The 26,348-nt window shown below is 44.9% G+C and overlaps 1 protein-coding gene across 1 annotated transcript in view; it reads left to right on the top strand.

Annotated features, from left to right (window-relative positions):
* Window positions 1-26,348, top strand: part of LOC113957790 (SET-binding protein-like) — a 515,694-nt gene that overhangs the window by 472,159 nt on the left and 17,187 nt on the right. Inside the window, exon 6 of the mRNA XM_027665561.1 lies at window positions 13,896-14,054. Within this exon, the coding sequence (XP_027521362.1) occupies window positions 13,896-14,054 (159 nt within the window). The remainder of the gene's footprint in view (window positions 1-13,895; window positions 14,055-26,348) is intronic.

Raw genomic sequence — 26,348 nt, forward strand, 5'->3', positions numbered from 1 at the left:
CGAGGATGCTCGCCCAGTCTCGATCAGGTGTTTTGCATATTGGTGTGGTAAAGATGTTGAGATTCCCTATCATCGGATTGTGTTCCCGCAGGATTGGGAGCAACTGTGTGATAAGTTTTCTTCTTTTCATGGGCATGATTGCCACAGTTAGAACTCTTCACACCACTGATCCTTCGGAAAACATGTGGGTTGCTTAAGTAGATTGAGCAGGTCGGTCGTCCTTTTGTTTGTCTTTGGCATCTGCCTTGGATCCTTTTCGCACTTGTTTGTTTGGCGTTCTTTTTTGGTTCAGTGTATAAGTTGAACCTAGCGTTTACTGGTTGGGTTTCGTCGTCGTGTGAGAGTGAAGTGGTTGCTTCTGATGCATCTGCCTGCCTTGTGGGGGCTCTCAGCATCTCTTTACCCTGGGATTCCCCAGGAGTTGGATTTAGTGACAAGCGTTTTGCCAGGTAGTCGTAGTGGTTCAGAGACAAGCAGCTGACCCTTTGCACGGAGTGACGTTAGATGAATTAATGGGCTTCGGACATGTCCTAGTTAGAACAGCTGGGACCGATTCATCATTGGATGGGTGTAGCCCAAAACTGTGTATTCTATAGCCCTCCATGCCATTTCCCAGAAACTGTTGTCAGTAGAGGCCTGCGAGGTGACCCCCCCCCATGCTCCTGTCCTCATGCCCTTTTGTGGAATTCCCTGACTGAGCACCCTCACACCCTTTTATGGAATTCCCCACTCTGAGGGAAGGACTGAACATCCTTTTATGGAATTCCCCACTCTGGGGGAGGGGCTAAGCATTGTTACCTGAGCTGGAGAATATATAAACCTGGAGTTTCAGAACCTTGCACTCTCTCCACTCGTGGGATCCAGAGGAAGACTGCAGCTCACCACTCTCAACCTGACTACAGCTCACCGCTCTCAACCAGACTGAGACCACCATCCTCAACTGGACTGCAATAGCTCTCCCACCAACAGGTTTTTTTTCCGCTCCCCCCTTTACTTTGGACTCAGGGGGGGCCCGGGGAACCCTGCTTGTTCATATCCCAGGGTGCTGGGTTGTACATTTGGGTTTTTGTGGATTGAATTCGGTTGTTTGTCTGTATAATCATACTTGTTGTGTTGTTTTTAATAAATTGTTATTCTGACTTGTGGTCTCTCTTGAGTTCATTTTCCCCTGCTGGTTAACTTTTAAACCAGCACATTTTGGCACCCAACGTGGGGCAGAGAGAGAGAAGTCAGAATCACAATTTCATTTTAAGCATTTGTCTATTTGGATATAGAAACTCCCTGATCACCATGTTGTTTGATGCGTTCACATGGATGTTGTATTTGAGCCTGTTCATATTTCCACAGGTGGGGTATTATTTGCCTGTTTTGATGCTCTCTTTAAGACCAGGGAGAGGGATCCAAATTGCTTTATTAGTATATTATGTTTATGTCATTCTAACATCAGAAGCAATGACTTTCATTGTAAATGTGTATTCAGTCCTGTTTGCCTGTCCTGGTTTGGGTTGCTACCTCTGGGGCCTCATTAAAAATCGCACCCAGCCCTTTGGGGAAACAGAGGGGAATGGTTGTTTCCAGCCTCTCACCTCCTTCTTCCCCTTCAGACCTGCTACAACAGTGTTTGAAAATATTGAGTTCCTTTTGATGTTAAGGACAGCATAATGTTATTGTTAGTGTTGCTTTGTCTACTCTGTACTGTGTACACCATGTTTAGGGTCAGAACAGGGCCTTCTAGGGAGGTTGTTTGGACGCCTGCCCTGGGAGCAGATAATGCTGAGTGGCACGGGAAGTGGGAGGACATCGGCCAGTATTTGGAGAAGTTTTCTCCTCCAATGATCTGGAAATTCACCCCTGAACAACTGCAGGATCCGGTTAGCATGATAAGACTGGGGAAGGGGAAATGCTCTGGCAACTCCAGAGATGACCAGCTCACAGCAACCTACTGGGCCCTGGCCACTGCCTACCGGACACTACTTGACATGGTACAACACTGTCAGGGGGAGGAGAGAAGGAGCAAATCCACAGGCACCACGTCCACCCAAACCACAACTGAGTCAGAGGGAGAAAGAAATAAACCAACCGGCACCGTGTCCACACAAACCATTGAGGAGCCAGAAGAACAACCAAAACCAATAGCAGTCGCCCCTGTCCAGAAAAGGAAATCAAAGACTAAATCAGTCCGTATAGCAAATGATGATGAAGAGGCAGGACCTTCACATCCACCGGAGGAGACAGAGCCAGAAATAATCACTCGGTCCCTATCCCTGGGTGAACTACGTGAGCTCCGGAGAGAGTTCACACGACAGGCAAATGAGTCCATTCTGACCTGGCTGCTCCGAATCTGGGATGCCGCAGCTAACGATACAATTCTAGATGGGAGTGAAGCCAGACAGCTGGGATCCCTGTCTCGAGATGTAGTCATTGATCAGGGGATTGGAAGGAGGCAGGAAACTCTCAGCCTCTGGCGGCGATTGTTGTCCAGCGTGAGGGAGAGATACCTTTGCAAGGAGGACCTCCACGTACAGCAAGGACAGTGGAACACGATGGAACAAGGTATCCGGTGCTTAAGGGAATTAGCTGTACTGGAGATAATCTTTTCAGAGGATGAAAGATTCCCTAAAAGTCCAGATGGTGTACAGTGCACATCCCAGATGTGGTTGAAGTTTGCACGACTCGGACCAGAAATGTATTCCCGCTACCTAGCAACGCTGCAATGGAGGGAGGGAGAGGACAAGGTGGGTGCGTTGGTCAGTAAACTCAGGATTTATGAAGACACTGTCACCGCCCCATTACGAGCCCACGTCTCATCTGTGGAAACCAAACTGGCTGAACATGTCCGAAGCCTGGAAGAGAAGATTGAAGAGGGACACCAGAAACTAAGAGAAGAAATTAAGGAAGGGATCTTCCATATCGCACCAGGACAAACAAGACTCTCTGCTATTAGGAGCCAGTGTCCCCCAGCTAAGGAGAGAGAGCACACTCCACGTGGCAATCTATGGTTTTACCTCCGTGAGCATGGAGAAGATATGAGGAAGTGGGATGGGAAACCCACCTCTTCCTTAGCAGCCCGGGTACGTGAACTGAAAAGAGGGACAAGTGCCACAAGGAACTCTTCAAGGGTAAATGCTGCTCCAGTCTCTCGTGGGCAAGACTCCAGACGGTACAGGAATGATGATACGTCTGATCCTCTTGAAGGGACCTCCAGGTCATATTTACAAGAAGAGCACAATGAGTACCATGACCAGGACTAGGGGTGCCCTGCCTCTAGCCAGGTAGAGGAGAGGGACAATCGAGTCTATTGGACAGTGTGGATTCGGTGGCCTGGCACATCAGAGCCACAAAGATATAAGGCCTTAGTGGACACCGACGCACAATGTACTTTAATACCGTCAAGATATGTAGGGGCAGAATCCATCTCCATTTCTGGGGTAACAGGGGGATCCCAACAGCTGACTGTATTGGAAGCTGAAGTGAGCCTGACTGGGAAGGAATGGCACAGACACCCCATCGTGACTGGTCCAGAGGCCCCGTGCATCCTTGGCATAGATTACCTGAGGAGTGGGTATTTCAAAGACCCAAAAGGACTTCGTTGGGCTTTTGGCATAGTTACTGTGGAGACAGAGGAAATTAGACAGTTGAACACCTTGCCTGGTCTCTCAGAAGACCCCTCTGCTGTGGGACTGCTGAAGGTTGAAGAACAATTGGTACCGATAGCCACAGCAACAGTGCACCGTCGGCAATACCGCACCGACCGAGACTCTGTGACCCCTATACATAAGATGATCCGTGACCTGGAGACCCAGGGGGTGGTCAGCAAGACTCGCTCACCCTTTAATAGCCCTATATGGCCAGTGCGTAAGTCCAGCGGAGAGTGGAGGTTGACGGTGGATTACCGTGGACTCAATGAAGTCACACCACCCCTGAGTGCTGCTGTACCGGACATGCTGGAGCTCCAGTACGAGCTGGAGTCCAAGGCAGCCAAGTGGTACGCCACCATTGACATTGCAAATGCCTTTTTCTCCATTCCTTTGGCAGCGGAGTGCAGACCACAATTTGCTTTCACTTGGAGAGGTGTGCAGTACACCTGGAATCGACTGCCTCAGGGGTGGAAACACAGTCCCAGCATTTGCCATGGACTGATCCAGACTGCACTGGAAAAGGGCGAGGCTCCAGAACATCTACAGTACATTGACAACATCATTGTATGGGGGAACACAGCGGGGGAAGTCTTCGAGAAAGGAGAGAAGATAATCCAGGTTCTCTTAAGAGCTGCTTTTACCATTAAACGGAGTAAGGTCAAGGGACCTGCTCAGGAAATTCAGTTCCTAGGAGTGAAGTGGCAAGATGGACGCCGCCTAATTCCAATGGAGGTGATTAACAAAATAGCAACCATGTCCCCACCAACCAGCAAGAAGGAAACACAGGCTTTCCTAGGCGCCGTGGGCTTTTGGAGGATGCATATCCCCGAGTACAGTCAGATTGTAAGCCCTCTCTACCTTGTGACACGGAAGAAAAATGATTTCCAGTGGTGCCCTGAACAACAACAAGCCTTTGAAGAAATTAAACAGGAGATTGCCCATGCGGTAGCCCTTGGGCCAGTAAGGACAGGACAGGACGTGAAGAACGTGCTCTACACTGCAACCGGGAAGAATGGCCTTTCTTGGAGCCTCTGGCAGAAGGTGCCTGGGGAGACCCGAGGACAACCGCTGGGATTCTGGAGTCGGGGATACAAAGGATCTGAAACCAGCTATACACCAACTGAGAAAGAGATCCTGACTGCTTATGAAGGAGTTCGAGCTGCCTCAGAAGTGATCGGCACCGAAGCGCAGCTCCTCCTGGCACCCCGACTACCGGTGCTGGGTTGGATGTTCAAGGCAAGAGTTCCTTCTACACATCACGCCACTGATGCCACGTGGAGTAAGTGGATCGCTCTGATCACACAGCGAACCCGGATAGGGAATCCTAATCGCCCTGGGATCCTGGAAATTATCACCAATTGGCCCGAAGGCGAGAGTTTCGGACTATCCTCTGAAGAAGAAGAGGAACAGGTGACACGGGCTGAGGAGACCCAACCATATGACAAGCTACCAGCAGATGAAAGGCGATATGCGCTCTTCACGGATGGCTCCTGTCCCAACAGACTGCTGAAAACCACCCTGAAGGCACTGTGTGGGAAGACTTTCAAACACTGGGAGCTGCATTTAGCAAAGGCCACCTGGTTGGTCAACACCCGAGGCTCCATCAATCGAGCTGACCCTGCCCAATCAGAACCTTTGCATAATGTAGATGGAGATAAAGTCCCCGTGGTGCATATGAGAGGAATGTTAGGGAAGACTGTTTGGATTAGTCCCTCCTCAAGCAAAGGGAAACCCATCCGAGGGATTGTTTTTGCTCAAGGACCTGGTTCCACCTGGTGGGTAATGCAAAAAGATGGGGAGACACGTTGTGTACCACAAGGGGACCTAATTTTGAGTGAGAATGGTCTGTAATGTTTCTTTGTATATATGTATATATATAAGTGTATATAGTTTTAAGGAGACATAGTTTCTAAGGGGGTTAATTTGGGCATGACATGGATGGCATAGAATAAGGGGTGGATAATGTCCTAGTTAGAACAGCTGGGACCGATTCATCATTGGATGGGTGTAGCCCAAAACTGTGTATTCTATAGCCCTCCATGCCATTTCCCAGAAACTGTTGTCAGTAGAGGCCTGCGAGGTGACCCCCCCCCATGCTCCTGTCCTCATGCCCTTTTGTGGAATTCCCTGACTGAGCACCCTCACACCCTTTTATGGAATTCCCCACTCTGAGGGAAGGACTGAACATCCTTTTATGGAATTCCCCACTCTGGGGGAGGGGCTAAGCATTGCTGCCTGAGTTGGAGAATATATAAACCTGGAGTTTCAGAACCTTGCACTCTCTCCACTCGTGGGATCCAGAGGAAGACTGCAACTCACCACTCTCAACCTGACTACAGCTCACCGCTCTCAACCAGACTGAGACCACCATCCTCAACTGGACTGCAATAGCTCTCCCACCAGCAGGTTTTTCCCCTCCCCCTTTACTTTGGACTCAGGGGGGGCCCGGGGAACCCTGCTTGTTCATATCCCAGGGTGCTGGGTTGTACATTTGGGTTTTTGTGGATTGAATTCGGTTGTTTGTCTGTATAATCATACTTGTTGTGTTGTTTTTAATAAATTGTTATTCTGACTTGTGGTCTCTCTTTTGAGTTCATTTTCCCCTGCTGGTTAACTTTTAAACCAGCACAGGACAGTACGCCAGAATGGAGGCATAGGCATTAATAGGGTCAGATAAGATCAGGGAGTCTATGTGCCTAGCCCGTCTCGCTCTAGATCAAATTAAAGCTCCAGGAGGAGTTCCGTCGTATATGGGGATTAAGCAAGGTAGAGATGAGCCTTTTGGATCATTTATAGACAAGATTGCTAGTGCCATTCAGTTAGCAAGGGTTCCCGAATATATGCACAGAGCTTTGCTAGAGCGGTGTGCGCTGCAGGGCTGTGGTTCTGCAACTCACAGTGTCGTTGTTGTCGCGCTCCCGGGTAATTGGTCAATTGAGGAGCTATTAGAACGAATGGCGCAAATGCCCCAGAGGCCTGATGCTATGTTAGTGAACGCAGTTAAGGAGCTAGGTGAGAGTTTAAAGGAGCAGGCGAAGGTTAATAGCTCAAGTTTTAGCTGCGCTTGCGCCCTTACAAGCTCCAACCAGAGCCATGCAACGAAGCGGACCAGCAAAAAGACGCTGTTTTCGGTGGAGAGAGTACGGACACGTGCGAAGAGAGTTCCAGTCCGGTCCGGTGTGGTGTTCTCACTGTCAGCAGGACTCAAACCTGTTTTGTGTTGAGATTGTTTCGATCTGGGTTAGGTGTTTGTCGAGGCCATGACTTGTCCGGTTGAACTGGTGTCGCTTCGCGTACCCCGGGGTTGGATTGCAGGGATACGAGGGACTATTGTGGTGCTAATGGTAGTGGCAGCCAGGGCAGGAAACTGGCATTGGCTGATATGTGCACAGTAGTGAGATAGGTCCAGTGCATTCCTCTTGATTCATTGTCATTCATTTAGTGCTTAACAATGCAGGTTGAATAAAATAAAAGCACACTTTATAGATATTCAGAGAAAGAAAATTAGTTTATTTAAGCTAAAAGAAGTCCAATTCTGGCTTTAATCATCTAAATATTTGGGGTACCACCTTCTCTCTGTTTGCATTTGTTTGTTCACATAACACAGTGCTTTTAAAGCATGACAGTTTCTGCAAAGAAGTGTCTCTTCATATGCAAATGTTCATATTCTCCACAGAGCTGAAGTGGGGCCTTCCTCTCCAGGCATTTAGGTTGACAGCACTGCATGCGTTTTTCTGTCAGGTGTGTTTCTTATTTGTGGTGACACAGTAACAACTAGTCCTATAGAATCGTGGCTGCAATCTATCTTTGGTTCTATATCTGAATGGGCTCTAAGTTATAATAAAGAAAGCCTACGATGAGTATTGACAGTTATTGTAATCTTGGTAATAGCTCGTGTTGCCTTTTCTTGTATTACTAAATGTGTAAATATTACGACAAAGAAAGCATTATTGGCCCAAAATAAAAACGGGGGAATTTGTGGAGAATTGATTAGAAATGTGTGGACATATGGACATGGCTAAAGCCATGGATGAGCTGCTAAAGTATAAGACGCAGGCCTCTAGCTAGGCCGTGAGAAGGTATGAGATAACAGACTGTGAGAAAGCAGCAGTGTCCTTGGGTATTCTAAATTGAGCTGAAAAACAGGAGCTTGGCATTAGCAAAACAAAAACACTTAACACACCACCTGTGTAAACAATGGAAGACAGTTAAGATGATATCACCGCCTAACTGTGGGCCAATAATGAGCCTAATCCCTGTAATATTCATGAGCCTATTATGGAGTGTATATTAAGCTGCTGTCAATCTTCAATAAACGAAGTTCATGGATTCTTACATTAAGTGTCCTGAGCTTTCCGTCGCGACGATATTTGCTGTGCTTTGCACTGTTATCTTTGTATTGCTAGCTGTGTTGACTGTGCTGGTGAGTAGTTTGTAATGCCCCAGCTGAAATTCCCGCAGTACAAAACCGAGCGCTGTCAGCGTCGATAGCGTAGCCAAAATATACACTGTCCTCCTCAGCACTGGCAGTTTTGATTCCACTGACAGTCTTGGCTTGGGCAGGTACATGTTCCATGCGCTCTCCCAGATCATACTCTCCTCCTCCGGCCTCAGCAGTAGAGGCAGCCATGCCGATCGCGTCCCCCCTGCTGTGGAATTTGAAGTTGCCTGTCCCGTCCCACCGAGTCCGAGCTGTCGCAGCTTGACTGGGGCTTTTGGGTAGTTGAGTCCTCTTCTTCCTCGTCCATCAGGTTGTCTCCGGCGCAGAAGCTGCTCCGAGCCCGGCGGGGGCGGCGGTGCGGCCCCGCGGCAGGAGCAATATGGCTACACGGCAGCCGTGGCGGTTGGGGGGGCCCCGGGGAACACGGCACATGGCCATGCATCTCCACACCACACGCTGCCCCCGCACCGACCCCTCCCTGAGCTCCCTCCCCCTCCCATCTCTCCCCCCCTTGTGAGATACCCCCCCATACCATCACCCTCGCACCACGTGTTCGGGGGGGGGGGGCAGGGGCTGCAGGGGGGCTAGGGGGAAAGGAATCCATTGTCCTGTCTGTGAGCATTTAAGGCGATCATAATTTCTTTCCATACAGCTAGATTTTTAAGCGCCTCCATATCTCCTGAACTGCTTTTTTTAATTAGTCTGTTTCCAATTTTTCTCCAAGATAATATTTGGTGAGTTCCAGGTAATTGAAGTCCCGGTTCATGCATGGAGATCCAATATAATAGTTCCCACAATTTAATTTCTTCTACGTTTCTGTTCTGCGTTTGTAAAAAGCGGCTAGTTGCTTCAGCTGTCTGTTTCATTTTTGGAGATATCCTCTCCTCTCGGGTTAACCACCTTCCCATCTCAACAGATTTAGGTTACCTCTGTTTGCTGAAGCTGTAGTTTTCTTCTTTGGTCCTTTTTCGTCCTTTTTTGTCCTGTTTTGCAGAGGTAACCGCGCGCGCTGAATTCTTCCTTTTTCCTTTTGATTCTATCGAGATGGAGTACCACCGGCAGGCATCCCACAGCCTAATGCTCCTGGTTTCCAATGCCTGTTGAACGTCCCGATGCGGGGGCCACTTGAGGTACTTGTTCTTGCACGAATCCAAACTACACGTGGATGCAATCTGAATTAAGTTTATTACAAAGAACACCAGCTTAAATACAATGTTCGAATCATGACACGTGATCTCTTAACCAATGACATTAAAGCACTCCACTGGGCATGTGTGATAGAGTACTAAAGACTACAGGTCCCAAAATGCTTTGCTACATTGTTCCTGTAATATGAACTGCTACAAAGCATGTCTGTCTTTATACTTTGTCTTGGTTTAAGACAAATGCTGGGGCAGACTCCAAAAAATGAGCCCACTCCCCTTTTCACCAATACAGATAGACCAAATACGAGGAGATATAAGTGAAAAAAATAACAGTTTACTGGCAAGAAGTATAGCAGCAACAACAACAATACAAACAGAATAGTTTAAACCAATAATAGACAGAAATCACCTCTAGTCTCCCTGTGCCCTCCCCCCCCCCCCTCCCCAGTTCCAGGGACAAAAGCAAAACCTAGGAAAAATTGTTTGTTCACAAAAAGTTATACTATTAAACTGCTCAGTTCACATCATCCAGTTAAGCTCAGGTCCTGTTCAGCTTGGCTCCCAGGAGGCAGGACAGCAGCAGGGACTGCAGAAATGACAAACGATGAGGCAAAAGCCCTAGAACAGCAGACAGCTCTAGGCGGCTTCCTCTTGGCTGGGACTCCGCAGCAAGATTTCATGGAGCAGGATTTGTGAGGTGGCGGCAGCTGCAGAGTTAGTTTTACTTTCGTTTTCTCTCTTCCTGCGGCGGCCACAGCCCCAGCTCTGCTGAGCCGCACTCTGCCGAGCTGCACTCTGCCGAGCTGCACTCTGCCCAGCTGCCACAGTGGTTCTGATGCAGGGGCTGCGGTTGTGCTGTTCCCGAGCACAGCTAGCACAGAAACGGCTGTAGTGGAGGCCTCCTAGGAGGTGGCTCTGATCCCCCTCCTGCAAGCCTGGCAACAGTTACAGTTTTGCCAGTTTCGGTAACAGTTACGACTTCTCGCAACTCCCAAGATGCAAGACAGCAGCAGCAGCCACTTTCTCGGTACCAGTCCAAGAGTTCTCAGTAGTAAGACTTCCCAAATTAAGCAGCTGAGGCAACCCATGTCTCTCTCTCCCTCTCTCTCTGCCTTACCAGCAAGAAAAGTGTGGTTCCAAACAAGATGGAGAGAGTTCCACTTCCGCTCCGGCATCTGGGACTACAGGCGCACACCACAACGCCTGGTTGTGGTGAGGGGTTGGTTCTTAAAGGAACAATTTCTCCAAAACAGTGTTGGAAAAAGGGGATAGAAAACAAAACCTACTTTAACCATGACATACATGTATCAGGGTGTGTGCTTTCTTGGAGAAGAAAAAGTAGTAATGTGGAATTATGATGTTGGTTTACCATTGTTTATAGAGATTGGTGATGGTACATCCTTCAGCAAAATTATCAAAAAACAAATAACAGTGATGATCCTTGCTAGTATCTGTTGTGGGCAGAGTGGGAGTTTCAGACAAAGCTTATTAGAGAAGCCCTCCCGTTGAGTCACAAGGTGCAGAAAGGATGCCCTTGCTTTCTAAACTCCTTCTCAGAGAGGAATCTCTGTGCAGCTGGATCCAGTCTTAGCCCCAGGCTTTGTCAAAGGTTTATGTTTAAAGGATTATACAGGTCTAATTGAACCTTTATACAACTTTGTCCTGCAGGATTAAGGATGGCAAACCAGATATATTCATATAGATATATATATGATTTATTATGATAATGATTAGACAAAAGAACTTAATCAGAATTGCATACTACACAGTATAGGAGCTACAACAACTATTATAATATAGTGCACTATGAAGAAATATTCAAGGAAATGTATTAAAACAATTGTACTAAAGCTAGCAAAAACAATTATTAAGTAGAGATTGATGTTACTCACCCATACCAACGGCTGCGGGCAAATCTCTTTCGCTCAGCCTTGAGGAGTAACCTTGAGGGGCATCCCTGCTCAAGGGAGGAATCTCCACACATGCACTCCAAGAAGGGATATGTTAGAAGACCCTGCCATTTAAATGTGGGACTGACCTTTTATAGTATAAAGTGATTGACTGTCAGTCAGATGTCTCCAGGCCAGTTGTGTCAACTCAGCAGCTTTAGATAAGTTATTAGTAGTATCAGTTGTTTGTTCCTTTATCCAGGTACTTTACCAGGTCTACCACATCTTCATCTCACTATTAGGATGTTTGACTTGTTATCCTCAAGGAGTTAGCTGAGGTCATCGCAAAGTCTCTTGTGCAAGGTTTAAAAGTTAACCAGCAGGGGAAATGAACTCAACTCAAAAGAGAGATTGTAAGTCAGAATAACAATTTAATAAAATAATACAATAAGCACAACTACACAGACAAGCAATTGGTATCAACCCACAAAACCCAAATGTACAACCTGGCACCCCAGGGAACAAACAAAACAGTGCTCCCTGGGCCCCCTCTGAGTCCAAAGCAAAGGGGGAGGGGAAAAACCTGCTGGTGGGAGAGCTGCTGCAGTCCAGCTAAAAGTGGTGATTGTAGTCCAGCCGAGGGTGGTGGTGAGTTGCAGTCTGGCCAAGAGCGATGAGCTGCAGTCTGGTTGAGAGCGATGAGCTGCAGTCTGGTTGAGGGCGATGAGCTGAGAGCGATGAGCTGCAGTCCTCCTCTGGATCCCATGAGTGGAGAGAGTGCAAGGTTCTGAAACTCCAGGTTTATATATTCTCCAGCTCAGGCAGCAATGCTTAGCCCCTCCCCCAGAGTGGGGAATTCCATAAAAGGATGTTCAGTCCTTCCCTCAGAGTGGGGAATTCCATAAAAGGGTGTGAGGGTGCTCAGTCAGGGAATTCCACAAAAGGGCATGAGGACAGGAGCATGGGGGGGGGTCACCTCGCAGGCCTCTACTGACAACAGTTTCTGGGAAATGGCATGGAGGGCTATAGAATACACAGTTTTGGACTACACCCATCCAATGATGAATCGGTCCCAGTTGTTCTAACTAGGACACCTCTCTCAATGATTTTCAAGGAGTCTTGGGAATCCAGAAAGGTGCCAGCTGACTGGAAACTGGTGAATGTTGTCCCGATTTTCAAGAAGGGCAAGAAGGACAACCTTGGAAACTACAGGCCTGTCAGTCTCACTTCAGTGCCTGGTAAAGTTATAGAGAAGATTATTCTGGAAGGTATTGAAAAACACCTGGAGGACAACACAGTCATCGGTCACAGGCAGCACAGCTTCATGAGAGGAAAGTCCTGCTTGTTGAACCTGATTTCCTTCTATGACAAGGTAACCCATCTAGTCGATCAAGGGAAGCCAGTTGATGTCATCTTTTTGGACTTCGGCAAAGCTTTTGATACTGTCTCTCACAGTATCCTTCTGGACAAAATGTCCAGCATACAACTGGATAACCATTTTATGCAATGGGTGAGCAACTGGCTCACAGGTTGGGCACAAAGAGTTATAGTGAATGGGGTAATATCAGGCTGGCATCCAGTCACTAGTGGGGTTCTGCAGGGCTCCATCCTCAGACCAGTTCTCTTCAACATCTTCATTAACGACTTGGATGCAGGGTTTGAAGGAATACTAAACAAGTTTGACAATGACACTAAATTGGGAGGAACTGTCAACTCCCTCGAGGGCAGACAGGGCATGCAAAGAGACCTCAACAAATTAGAGAGATGGGAAATCACCAACCATATGAAGTTTAACAAGGAAAAGTGCTTGATTCTGCACCTAGGAATGAGAGGCTGGAGAACAGTGCTGTGGAAAGGGACCTGGGGGTCCTAGTTGATGGCAAGTTGAATATGACTCAGCAGTGCCCTGGCAGCAAGGAGGGCCAACCCTGTCCTGGGGTGCATCAGGCACAGCATCTCCAGCTAGTCAAAGAAGGTGAGTATCCTGCTCTACTCTTCACTGGTGCAGCCTCACCTTGAATACTGTGTGCAGTTTTGGGCACTACAATATAAAAAAGACATTAAGCTATCAGAGAGCATCCAAAGGAGGGCCACGAGGATGGAGAGGAAGCCTTTTGATGAGCAGCTGATGTCACTTGGTTTGTTCAGCCAGGAGGAGACTGAGGGGAGACCTCATTGCAGTCTTCAACATTCTCATGAGGAGAAGCAGAGGGGCAAGTACCGATCTCTTCACTCTCATGACCAGTGACAGGACTTGAGGAAACAGCATGAAGCTGAGTCAGGGGAAGTTTAGGTTGGATATCAGGAAAAGGTTTTTCACCCAGAGGGTGGTTGAGCGCTGGAACAGGCTCCTCAGGGAAGTGGTTACAGCACCAAGACTGGCAGAGTTCAAGAAGAATTTGAACAATGCTCTCAGGCACATGGTGTGATTCTTGGGGTGTGCGGGGCCAGGAGTTGGACTTGATGATCCTTGTGAGTCCCTTCCAACTCAGCATATTCTATGATTCTATGATCAGACACGTTTCAGCATTATTGAACACCAAAAGCAGCATGACGCCCCCTTCATCATTTACCACTGGTAGCTTTGCAAATAGGGTATTGTTTGAGTCACTTTACCCCATTCCAGGCAGAGCATCCTGCTACAGTATCAAGACCAGCTCATACACAGAGAAATATGGAAATATATTGGCGTAGCGAGGACAGCATCTCTTTTTCACATATTCCCCAGATGTTACTTTATCAATATTCATCCACATTTTGTTTCCTTCCCCAGGAATTGCAGGTCCCCACATAAAAGCAGACCAGACTTTACTTCATGGTAAAATGGAAAGTTCTGCCTGCAAAGTGATGACCAGAAGGAAACCAGCAGCTGTTGACAGTGTTACAATGCCGACTCCAGTATTCTCTCTCCTACCTTCATCATCAGCAACATCTGAAGCAGGTAATGTTTTTTCCCTCCATCCACTCTATTTCTTCCCCATCTTTTTCTTTCTGGCATTGCACTGCACAATATGTGCTTGTACTGCTCTTCATGACTGGAGAAGTAGCTGCAAATGTGCTTATCTAATGTGATAATCAGTCTGTAATTTTTCTAATGCTTTCTTACTGTGATCGTAACTTTGCATATCAAATCTACTTTTTTCATATACCACATTGTTGCAATAATGAGGACACAAGTAGCACCAGCCCGTATGTTCTAGCAGGGGACTCTGAAGTAAGACTCTTGGGTTCCTTTCTCAGAACCGCTGTTCATTTATTTGAATGCTCCCATCCCTGTAGCATGAATATGCAGAATACACAGCGAATAGCTAAGGAACAGTTGAGATTTCTTTCTGCATACTTCAGTGATTTTAACATACTATTCTTTCTTGCAAATGCAAAATTGTTTGGGGCAATGAACAGTGACTTAAAATATATCACAATAAGTCAGAATAGCATGTTTTTCAATCAACTTATATTTTATCTCACTTTATCTCATCTTATTTTGAATCGTATCAGAAAGGTGATGTGAGGTAAGATAACATGTAGGTATCCCCAAAATGCCAGGCAGTGGAAGGATTGCAGGAAAATTTATTTCTGAAGTTGAGAACACCAGACTTACAAGAAAATTATTCTAACAGCACTCCAAACACTGGGCCTGAGAAAGACGCCCCCTATTCTGCTCAGGGCTTTATCATCGCTGGTCCTCCCCACCACGGAGGCCCATAACATGTCTGTGAGTGTTTATCTCTCTCCTCATACCAGAGAGCACCTCTCTGGAATGCAGGAGGAGAAAACATCCAAAACTGTCTTTGAGAAAGATACTTCTTTTAGGCAGGAAAGCTTTCTTAAGCAAATAACTCTATCTCCTCATAGTGAAATCTTCCAGAAAGGGTAATCTATCCTTACAGGTGATAGCTTTATACAGTCAGAAATCAAGACAAATCATTCAGGCATAATCATGCCTTTTCTTGGGCATGGATAAAGAAGTTAATCTTGCATTGTACTAATTTCCAGTGAATGGGGAACCCACAGTATATTACCCTACATGCAGCGATTAGTAGTTTCATAGTCTTGTCAAACCTTTGATTCCACATTCACAAAAAACGTATTTGTATCACTGTTATGGAATGATTATGTATTTAATTGTTCAATTGAAAGTGTTTTTTCTGTGAACTCCTTCTGATTTCCCTCTCATTTCCTGAATAAATATTGAAAACAAGGGTTCCATGCTGTAAAATAGCCTCTATAAAGATTATATTAAAAAATCAGGATTGTCTGTTTAGTCTTTAATACTTTCCTATATATAAACTAAGGACAGATTTTTAAAGCAGCAGAAAACAAAAGCCCACAAATATTTTATGATCAGTTTCAAGAAGAAAGTGTATGCTTGACTGCATAGTTCATTCTTTCCATTCTCAGAAGTCAAATTAAATTGTTGGTTTATCTGTAGCCCAGATGTTGAAATAATTTAGTTGAAAACTGAAAGAAACTGTGTTAATGAGAAAACAGAACAGTACCTATGGGTTTCCTGTAATTAATAGGGAGCTCTTTGAAAATTCCTCAATTCTAACCAAGTCGACAAACTGAGCCCAGCTGTTGACCAAACAGTCTTCTCTGTGCCACATTCTTGCAAGTAGCCTCAGGCAACTCTGAAGGGATGGAGAATGACAGGCAGTAAGAAGAACTTTAGAGCTTCAGCTATAACAAACCCATCCAGAATAAAGTTAGGGGACCAATGGAGAACTTCCAAGGGGTCTGATCTACCTGGACTTGCCTCCTTGTTCAACACCACAGTACTGGAGTGGGTCCTCCATCCTAAGCTACCCTTGTGTAGTGGCTGGATGCTAGGTGCCCACCAAGCTACTCTATCACTCCTCTTCCCAGCCGGACAAGGGAGAGAGAATAAGATGGAAAACAACTCGTGGGTTGAGATAAGGCAGTTTACTAAAGCAAAAGTGGAAGCTTGTGTGCCCAAAAGCAAAGCGGAAAATAACAAGGTTTGTTCTCTACTTCCCATCAGCGAGTGATGGCCAGTCATGTCCCGAGAAGCAGGGCTTCAGCAACTCATAATGGTTTCTTAGCAGGTAGCCATTGGAAACAACGAATGCCCCATTTCTGCTCCTTTCCTTAGCTTTTATATCTGAGATGATGTCATATGGTATGTGTCCTAGTTAGAACAGCTGGGACCAGTTCATCACCATGTGAGTGTAACCCAAACTGTGTATTCTACACCCTCCATGCCATTTCCCAGAAACTGTTAACAATAGACCATTTGTAGCAGCTGCCCAGAGCACACCTGACCCCGCAGGCTATAAGCTGGGTGTTAAGAGGCCTGTGAGACAGGAGGATGCTCCTGCCCTCACACCCACGACTCACAATCACCCACTGTGGAACTTCCCACCCTGGGGGAGGTACTGGGCATTCCTGCCTGAACCTGAGTGTATATAATCTTGGGGTCTTGGGACTTCTGGTACCATTCGTTGGATCCAGAGGAGGACCAGAACCTCGACCGGACTGCAACCACCACTCTCGACCGGACTGTGACAACCACTTTCAACCAGACTGTGATCACCACCCTCTACCAGACTGTGACAGCACTCTCAAACGGACTGCGATCACTACCCTCAACCAGACTGTGACCACCACCCTCGACCAGACTGCGACAGCACTCTCAACCGGACTGCGATCACTACCCTCGACCAGACTGTGACCAGCACTCTTACCAACAGGTTTTCCCTCTCCTTTTACTCTGGACTCGGGGACCATGTGGGGCTCAGCACGGGGGCCAACAAACACCACTCTGTTCGTGCCCCAGGATGCTGGGTTATACATCTGGTTTTTGTGGGTTAAACCAATTGTTTGTCCATATAATTGTATTTATGGTATTATTTTTATTAAATTGTAACTCTGACTTATAATCTCTTTGGAGTTGGGTTCATTTCTCCTGCCAGTTTACCTTTAAACCAGCACAGTATGGACTATCTCTTTGGTTAGTTTGGGTCAGCTGGCCTCCTTGTATTCCCTCTCAGAATCTTGCCCTCGATTGGGGAAGGAATGTTACAGTGTTGATGCTGTGCTCAGCAGTAGCCAAAACACTGGTGTGTTATCAACCCCTTTCTAGCTACCAATGCAAACCACAGCACTGTGAGGGCTGCTATGGGGAAATGAACTCCATCTCAGCCAGACTCAACACACCTTGAAAATGTATATTTTTGGTAGAGATTTCTCTCTTTGCCTCAGAAGGTATTTCCAGCATCATATCAATCCTGTGTGACTTCCCAGCATGGCTTGCTGCCATTTCAATTTGTCTTTGTGTGCAAGACAGAGCCTCACTGCATCTGTGTACCCAAGGGAAGGGAGAAACACTGGGCCTCCATGTGCCTTATTTTACATGTGTAAAGCTGTGTTTTAAAACTAACATTGGTTCTTGCTTGTTTGGGGCAGCTAGGTGAGGTTGTTTTGAGAGTGAGAAAAGGACGAAGGAAAAGTACAAGTGCCTGTACTGCATCAAGTATTTCTAGTTTCTCTTCATTTTGGGCTGGATCTTGCCAAATAGTTTCAGCTCTTCATGGAGGCATGCAGCCTGGGGAGGTGTAGAGAAATAACTGAGTGAAGGCAAAAAAGTGTCCCGCCATGCATCCCTAGCACCTGGAGGTTGCCACATATTGTATCATCTCTGTAGGAGCATATTCTCTTCTTCATATGCCTGCATGTAGACATAGTGTAACTATTCCCCACGTCCTCTTCAACTCCTTCCAAATGAATTCACAGAATCACAGAATATACTGAGTTGGAAGAGACTGTTACATTCCGGATGTAAACTATATGTTGCCCAGAGTGGTTACATTTTATTTAAGACTTTTTAAAAGCCTTTTGGTTTTTAAGCTCTAATTTGCATCTGGAGAAAGAGTCTCACACTCTTGTCTAAGAGAGAAAAATAAGATATTTTGACAAAAGGGTTTTACAAGAGTAAAATACAACCAAGAAAAGGCATTTCACTAAAACATTCAGCACAAAAAAACCCATTCCACAGAAAACACCCACTAAAAACAATCAGTATATTAGCTTTAGTAAAACACAGTTCATTTGTTTTAAGTTACCCACAAGAGAAGGAAAAGAGTAACAGAAGAAAACAGATTAAAAGGGGTAAAGAAAGATAAGAGAGAAGGAGAGAGAGAAAGGAGAGGAGAATAGTTACCAACAAGATTTGATGATTCACATGGTGCCAGCTGGAGAGGAAGAAGAGAGAGAGGAACCTCACATGGCGTCTCATTTATTTATAGAGTTCAATTTTCCTCCCAAGCAGGATACCCGGTCAGTACCTTCCAGGCCAGAGTGAGGTGTGCTATAGCCAACCAGAGGCTGCAGGGGTGTGGTGTGGGCGGGCTACCAGGCAGGTCTGCCTTGACTGACAGCCTGGCTACACGGCCTTCAGTGATGCCATGTGCTTTGCATGGGCTGCAGGCCTTCCGGCTCTGCCATGTGCTCTCAGCACAAGGCCTTATGTGCAGGCCTTACCATGTATCTGCAGGTCTAGGCCCAGCCCTTCCCCACATGCACAGACACACGCACTCACAGTGAGTTGGTGCCGACCCACCTCAATAATTCAGTGACATTCGGATCCAGGATCTCACAGGGACCCACAAGGATCATTGAGTCCAACTCTTAACCCTGCATGGGATCATCTGCAAGAGTCACACCATGTGCCTGAGAGTATTGTCCAAATGCTTCTTGAACTCTCTCAGATTTGGTGCTGTGACCACTGCCCTGGGGAGCTTGTTCCAGCACCCAACCACCCTGTGGGTGAAGAACCTTTTTCTAATATCCAACCTAAACCTATCCTGGCAGAACTTCAGGCCATTGCCTCAGGTTATGTCATTGGTCACCACAGAGAAGAGATCAGTGTCTGCTGCTCCTCTTTCCTTCACAAGGAAGTTGTAGACTGCAATGAGGTCTCCCCTCAGTCTCATCATGTCCAGGCTGAACAGACCAAGTGACCTCAGCTGCTCCTCATACGGCTTCCCCTCAAAGCTCATCACCATCTTTGTTGCCCTCGTTTGGACACTCTCTAATAGCTTAACATCTTTCTTGTATTGCGGTGACCAAAACTGCACACAATATTCAAGGTAAGGCTGCACTACCAGATAGAACAAGGTGAAAGTCTTCCTCCCAAAGCAAGATTTCCATGTGCAAACAGGAAAACATGCAGGAAAACAACAGCAAAGCCTAAAACCAGCAGAGAACAACTTGGGTCTGGGGTTGGGCAGGGTCTGTCTAGATAACATGAAGATTAGTACTTTGCTTTGGTTTTCAGCAGAGCAGTATATCACATGACAATATAGGAAAATATTTTATATCAAAGATTGTTCATCAAGAGCTTCCAGATGAGTTGATAGCACCTAATGTCTCTCACTTCAAGTTTACTTTGGCAGATCTCCCTGATACTTTGTCATATGCACACCTCATCAAATCTTCCTCCTGCAGACCCATCAGATCCTTTTACACATAGTCTCCCTACACCAAATGTAGAATCAGATGTCCCTGACTCTTAATAGTTAGAAAAATATTGGGTTTCCTAATATGTCCTTTAAAAAGCCTTACTTGAAAGCATATTACTTATTCAGTACATGCATTCTGACTATTGGCAGACTATGTAACACAACTCAAATACTTTCTAGAGCTTGCAAGTTCAGAGGTTTGCTAGGAAGGAAAGCAAAAGCATTATTAGAAGCTTCTAAGAAGCGTCATGAGAAAGTCATAAACACCCCAAATCATTTACAAAAGAAAAATTAGTGCAGTAAGCCAGCGTAGAACAACACAGAAGGTTTTTTTCTAAATGAGAAAATGAGTGTCAGTCCAAAAGGAAACAGACTGTCAGCTTGAAAAGTTTTATGAGGGGAAAAAAAGTATCTAAAAGATGTGAAGCAAGACACTAAGAATTGTGTTCAGCTTATAGATTTACATGTAAGTGTAGATATCTGCCCATAACTGTCTGCATGTCAGGTAATTTTGGAGAACTAGGCAATTCGACAGAAAGCAGATGCCCGCCTTTGCTCCACTAAGGCACTGTCTACTCACTGTCAGGCTCCACTCAGGACACTCAGACCTAGACCTCTTGGGTGCCTAGGACACCCACTGGATTTGCAGGATGGACAAGAGTCCTGCACCTTCCTTATCCAGTATGAGGGTGTTAGAAGGATGTCCATGGTCACCTTAAATTGCACTGAGTTCCCATTTTAGAAAGGGAGGTCATTCTCTACCAACTGTACAGACCAGATCTCCATTGGTCGCGATGAAGGGGTGTTGGGGTTAACAACAGGTCTGTCAGAAGGAAGATGGACGAAACCGGATATCCTGGACTTTCTGCAAGTCACCATGACTTTGCTCTAGCCGGGTCATCATGACTATGCAGATGTTGTATCAGCATGACTTTGCTATTTGGCAGCCAATCCTGAAGTATGTGTACATAAAAGCACCAATTACAGGTTAACATGCATGTTGTGTTAAGGTCTATAAATGTCTGTAACCTGTTGTAATAAAGATCCTTTTCTCCTGTCCTATTTCTGGAAGAAGACTGATTCTGTGTCGCCGTGGCCGTCTCAACAGCGACATTTGGTGACTCCGATGCGATTGCTGCGCCAAAGGGACCGAACCGTGACTCACTGCCCAACCCGCTAGGCTCCCCCTCCGATTGAGGGACCCTCCATCCCGGCTCACACACAGTGCCACCGCTGCAGAAAAAAAAAACAGTTTTTCCACCGGATGACTCCGCCGAGAAAACAACTAAGGAGAGAAATTCAAATTGAGACGTGCAGGCAAATGGAGCGGGGCAGAAACAACCTGGGGAGCAAACAAAGGGGCTGCGAAACCAAGACGAGTGTTGCGGCCCCTCAGCAGGAGCCAGGCAGGGAACAGCAGAGCAGAGCCCGTCCTTGTACGAGCAAACGGGCTTAAAGTCGGCAGCAGCTAGAGCAAAGCGGCACACCCCCCCTCCTTCTTTCCTTTCTTTTTCGCAGCCTGAGTTACCTATTCTTTGTTCATGTGCTAGTTTCACAGTGTGTAAGGCAAAACACATAAGGTATGCAACAGTTTTAAAAAGTTCTTGCAGATTAAGTTCACTGTAGTGAAAGCCTGTGGTGAAAAATTCTGAAGTGTGTGGGGGGGGGGCTAGAAAGCTGCCTTCCCGTATTTCTGTTAACTCTCGTCTTAACTCCGTTGTCTGTCCAATGTGTCGTTGTGAGCTCATAGTGTTACTAATGTTATCGTGTGTGTGTGTGTGTGTGTGTGTGTGTAGAAGCGACCAAAGTTTTTGCTAGGAGAAAAAAGAAAAAGAGAGGTAAAAAACCCTCCCTTGCAAAATTCAGCCTTATCAGCTGGAGAGATAAAGTGTATTCACACAGTAGAGACAGTTTGTTGCTTAGCAACCAAGCGGGAGGTTTAAACCTCCCCCAACCAAATCCACAAAAAGTTTAAAATACCAGTTTCTGGGAGCTGGAAAGGGAGCAAAACCCTCCTGCTTTATAGAAACTGCAACTTTGCAACCTTCTGATTGGAGAAAGAAATTATCTTACCTTGCAGTCAAAGGGGGGGGGGGGAGTGAGGAAAGACAGATTGATAAGATGGTCTTGCTAAGTGTTTTTTGAAGTTGTTTATCTAAATAGCCAAAATTGTTTTAAGATACATGCATAAATGTAATGGAGAAGTAGAGTTTTTATAGTGACTACTGACAGGTTTTCTTTGAAGTCTAAAAACCCATCCCACTGCCTGCGATAAAGAATTCCAAGGTGTGGGGGGAGCTGTGCCGTTTCCCCTCCCTTTTTTCTCCCCGAGCAGACAGTCGTGCAAACACCCTTTCGTTGCTTCTGTGTTTTACAGACAAGTCTTTAGAGATTACTAGAAAAGTTTTTAGGTAGACTAATTTAGTAAAATGCCTAGTTCCAAGATTTCTTATTTGACAAAAGCAATTTTTGCCAAAGAAAAAATGGACCGTTTTAGCCTGAAAATTCCATCTTTGTGGAGAGAGAGATGAAATATAAAGAGATAATACAGGGAATTGCCTGATAACCCTCATTTTTCTGTTCTCTTCTCAGTAGAGCATATGCCAGAAAGACTGAGAGGTGGAAATTTTCTTAGTCAATTTTTTTTTAATGCAAATTGTTGCTGAAAAACAGAAAACATTCTGAAAAAACTCGAGTGCCTTCAGAACTGTGAGGTTTTCTGAGAAAGGAAAAGGGTATAAATGCTCTTTCACCCAAAGATATTTTGCTAGAAAAGATAACAGCACCAATAACTAACTCTAAAATAGAACACAACTGACTATTAGTTACAACCTTGCATTGATTTGTTAGGTTTAATACATTTGGGGATTCAAAAGACAAATTCTACCTTACTCAGATTCTGTGAAATACAAATATGCATAATTTTGAAGGTATCTAAAATTGTCTTAAACTGCATCTGTTCTAGTCTCTGTGCTAAGCAGCAGAGGTGTGTAGACCAGAACTGTTGCTGCTTTGCCAGGAAGCATCCCTGATCCCCTGGTATGCTCCTATAAGCAAAACCCTGGTTTGGAGCAACCTGAGTGAGTTTTGCTGTGGCTTTATTTAGATTGCTAAAGTTAGAAATTGTTTACAGTTGTTAAAATTCTTAAATGCACCTGCACAAGTTAAACTGTTATAACTATTTTGTTTAAGTAATGTGTTTAAAGTTTTCAAGCATTCCTACTCTTCATTACTTAATACATGCAAATATTCTCAAAATGTTATGCTATCCCAGAAAAGTATATAATATCAGCAAAACTTCAGAATTAGTTGTTTATAAATCCTGGCTGATCATGTCCTTTCAGAGGCTGGATGACACTGCTTAAGTCTGAAAGGACGTGACTGTTCTCCAGTTTAATTTTTTTGTATTTAGAGAGACAGAAATCTGCCCTATGAATTACTGTGAATCCTTACATTAGAAATGCTGTTCAAATCCCAAGCTGTGTGTGACTTGATAACAGAAAGGTAAAAGAGATAAAACTATATTTAATTCAATCATGCAAATGGACCCTTATCCATGGAGCTGACACAAAATGAGGACAGCTCTAGCCAAATGGAAATAGAGGGCTCCTTGGACATTTTTAGTTCAAAATTACTAGATCATCCTTACTGTAAAAGTCGTCTCGAGGAGCCTTCACCAGAAAGCACAGGACTAAAATCAGAAACTCGGAAGGGAGGCAAAAGGAACAGTCAGAAAACTTCCCAGGTAGCTGATGAGCAGTTGGCAACATGCCTTTGTGGATTCCTAGATGAAGTTATGAAGAAATATGGCAGTTTAATACCACTCTGTGAAAAAGATGTCATGGGAAGATTAAAAGAAGTCTTTAATGAAGATTTCTCCCATAGAAAACCTTTTATCACCAGGGAAATCATGAAGTATCGGGAAAAACATCCAAAACCCTCCACTTGCAATTTCCGGGTCTCCTTTAATAAGCTCATACTAGATATGGATGGTTTGGCTACACTGGAAGGCCGGAACTGGCTGAATGACCAGATAATTAACATGTATGGTGAACTCATAATGGATGCAGTCCCTGAAAAGGTTCATTTCTTTAACAGCTTTTTTCATAGACAGCTCGTAACCAAAGGATATAATGAGGTAAAACGATGGACTAAAAACGTAAACTTATTCAAAAAGACTCTTTTGTTAATTCCTATTCACCTGGAAGTCCACTGGTCCCTCATTACTGTGAACATCCCCAGTCAATTTATTTCATTTTATGGTTCCCAAGGCATTAATTTTAAGTTTTGTGTTGAGAACATTTGAAAGTATTTGCTGACTGAAGCAAAGGAGAAGAATCGCCCCGAGTTCCTTCAGGGTTGGCAGACTGCTGTGACAAAGTGCATTCCACAACAAGAAAATAACAGTGACTGTGGGGGTTTTGTGCTCCAGTACTGCAAGTGCCTCGCCTTAGACCAGCATTTTCAGTTCTCCCAAGAAGATATGCCCTGAGTGAGAAAAAGGATTTACAAGGAGCTGTGTGAACGCCAGCTAATAGACTAATAAAATGCAACCAACCTAATTTCTCTGGTATTTCTGACAAGCTGCAGCTGGTGTTTGTGTACTTGAATTTCTGAAGACTTCCAAGAATTTTGAGCAATTCTCAGCTGAGTGGTGTGGCCACTGTCATTACCTCAATTTTTTGACAAGTTCTTTAACTGGCAGAACATAACAGAGCTGCCATAGAATATTCCTAATGTCAGTTTGGTTCTCTTATGTTCTTTCCTGTATTTAATATTTATTATCTCAGCATGCATATAGGCAAAGCATGCAACTAAAACCATAAAACTGTAGATTTAGGGCACCTTTGAGATATAACTAGAAATGACAAATACAGGTGAATTTGTTGGAAACATAAAGATGCATGGTATGTTTTGTGATGCAATAATGCTTTGAATCAATAACAGATAATAGTCATAGCAGTGGAATTTAGGTTATGAAATAACTAAAGTGCATTTTAGTTAGAAATTAAAAGTGTACAAGCATTACTTTCTTATGTTCTTTTAACTCAAATGACATTGTTTTTATTGAGCTACATAGAAAAATCAAATTACTGCAAGATACAAACATGCAGAAGTTCCTAACTCACTCATAGAACAAGTTATTATCAAGAAAGCATTTTACACATCAAATGAATATTTTTAAATTCAAAAAAAGGGGGAAAGAGACTATGTATGCGCATAAACAGATGCTAACTCAGAATAGATCTCATTTAAGTTTGTTAGGCCTTATATTCCTTATAATAATTCCTCTTCAAACCAGGTACAGTTGTTAAACGTGACTACCAAAAACGACAAACTGAAAAGTACATAGCAAATAACTACTTAAAATGTAACATGTGTAATTAAAATGTAAAAGTATAACAGAAATTCCAGTTATGCGTGAGTGATGACTGAGATGGCCACCAATTGAATGACTGGAAAAAGATTGTATGAGAGAGAGAAACTGTGTATATATATATATGTGTGTAGGCTTAAAAATACTTTACATGAGTGTCAAGATTTTAAGGGAATGTGTTACGTGAATCTGTCGGACCATAGTGAGTCCTTATTCTAGATGGTAGATGAACTCTCTTAACTTTTTTCTTGGTGAAGTGTTGTTATCCATCCTTATTGTAGGATGCTGCATTTCTTCTTAGCTTTAGATCAGGAACTCTCAATACTGATACCTTGCTTGATCAGCCTGTTGCAAAGGGCCCTGCAACAGACTGTAAAGGCCATCTTTGTGGCATAAATACAAAAGAAAAGGGGAATTGTTGGGGTTAACAACAGGTCTGTCGGAAGGAAGTAAGAAGATGGAAGATAGGAATTACAAAAACGGATATCCTGGACTTTCTGCAAGTCACCATGACTTTGCTCTAGCCAGGTCATCATGACTATGCAGATGCTGTATCAGCATGACTTTGCTATTTGGCAGCCAATCCTGAAGTATGTGTACATAAAAGCACCAATTACAGGTTAACATGCATGTTGTGTTAAGGTGTAACAGACAGATAACATACAAATGCCAAAAATTATGTTTCACCATTGTTTCTGCCTGTCAAAAACTTCCTACCAAAAATTCTGTGTCAGTTTTCTGCCAGAAGTTCTCACCAGAATTTTCCCACTGGAGTTTTCCTGCCAAAGGATCCTGTTATTGTTCATGGTTATCATATCTCTTCAAACATCTGAATAGGGCTACGTGCCAAGAAACCACACACAACCTCCTTTGAACACTATAAAAGTTGAGGAGAAATTTGGGAAAAGTAGGGAAAGAGGAGTGGGAAAGAGAATTGGCTATAGCAGCTGAGAGTCTCTCCCCCACCTCACCCTCATCTTTTCTTCTGCCACCATATGCTGCCCACCCGTCACCAGAGACTGGACCTCTGCCGTCTTGAAGTGGACTGAGACCCACTGTGCCACCTGCGTGAGTTTCTCCACCCTGACCATATTTCTGAGGGACAAGAGGTGCAGCTGAGGGACAAGAGGTGCAGCTTAAACCGGGACCTCTGCACGGCCTGGGACATGGCCGGTGTGAGCAGCGAAACCCACATCCTGGCTGCATTCCAGAGAACTAAAGCTGTAAAGACCCCCTGCAGCTAAAGAGATAACATCGAAAGCGGCAGAGACAGAGAAAAAAAAAGGCAGAAAACTGCTTCTTTCTCTCTCCCCCCCACCCCACAGACCAGCTTGACGGAAAGGTAGTTTTTCGTGGCAGGATTCCCTTGAAGCAAAAC

This window comes from Corapipo altera, unplaced genomic scaffold (genome assembly GCF_003945725.1).
Source record: "Corapipo altera isolate COAL_440 unplaced genomic scaffold, ASM394572v1 61148, whole genome shotgun sequence".
NCBI lineage: Eukaryota > Metazoa > Chordata > Aves > Passeriformes > Pipridae > Corapipo > Corapipo altera.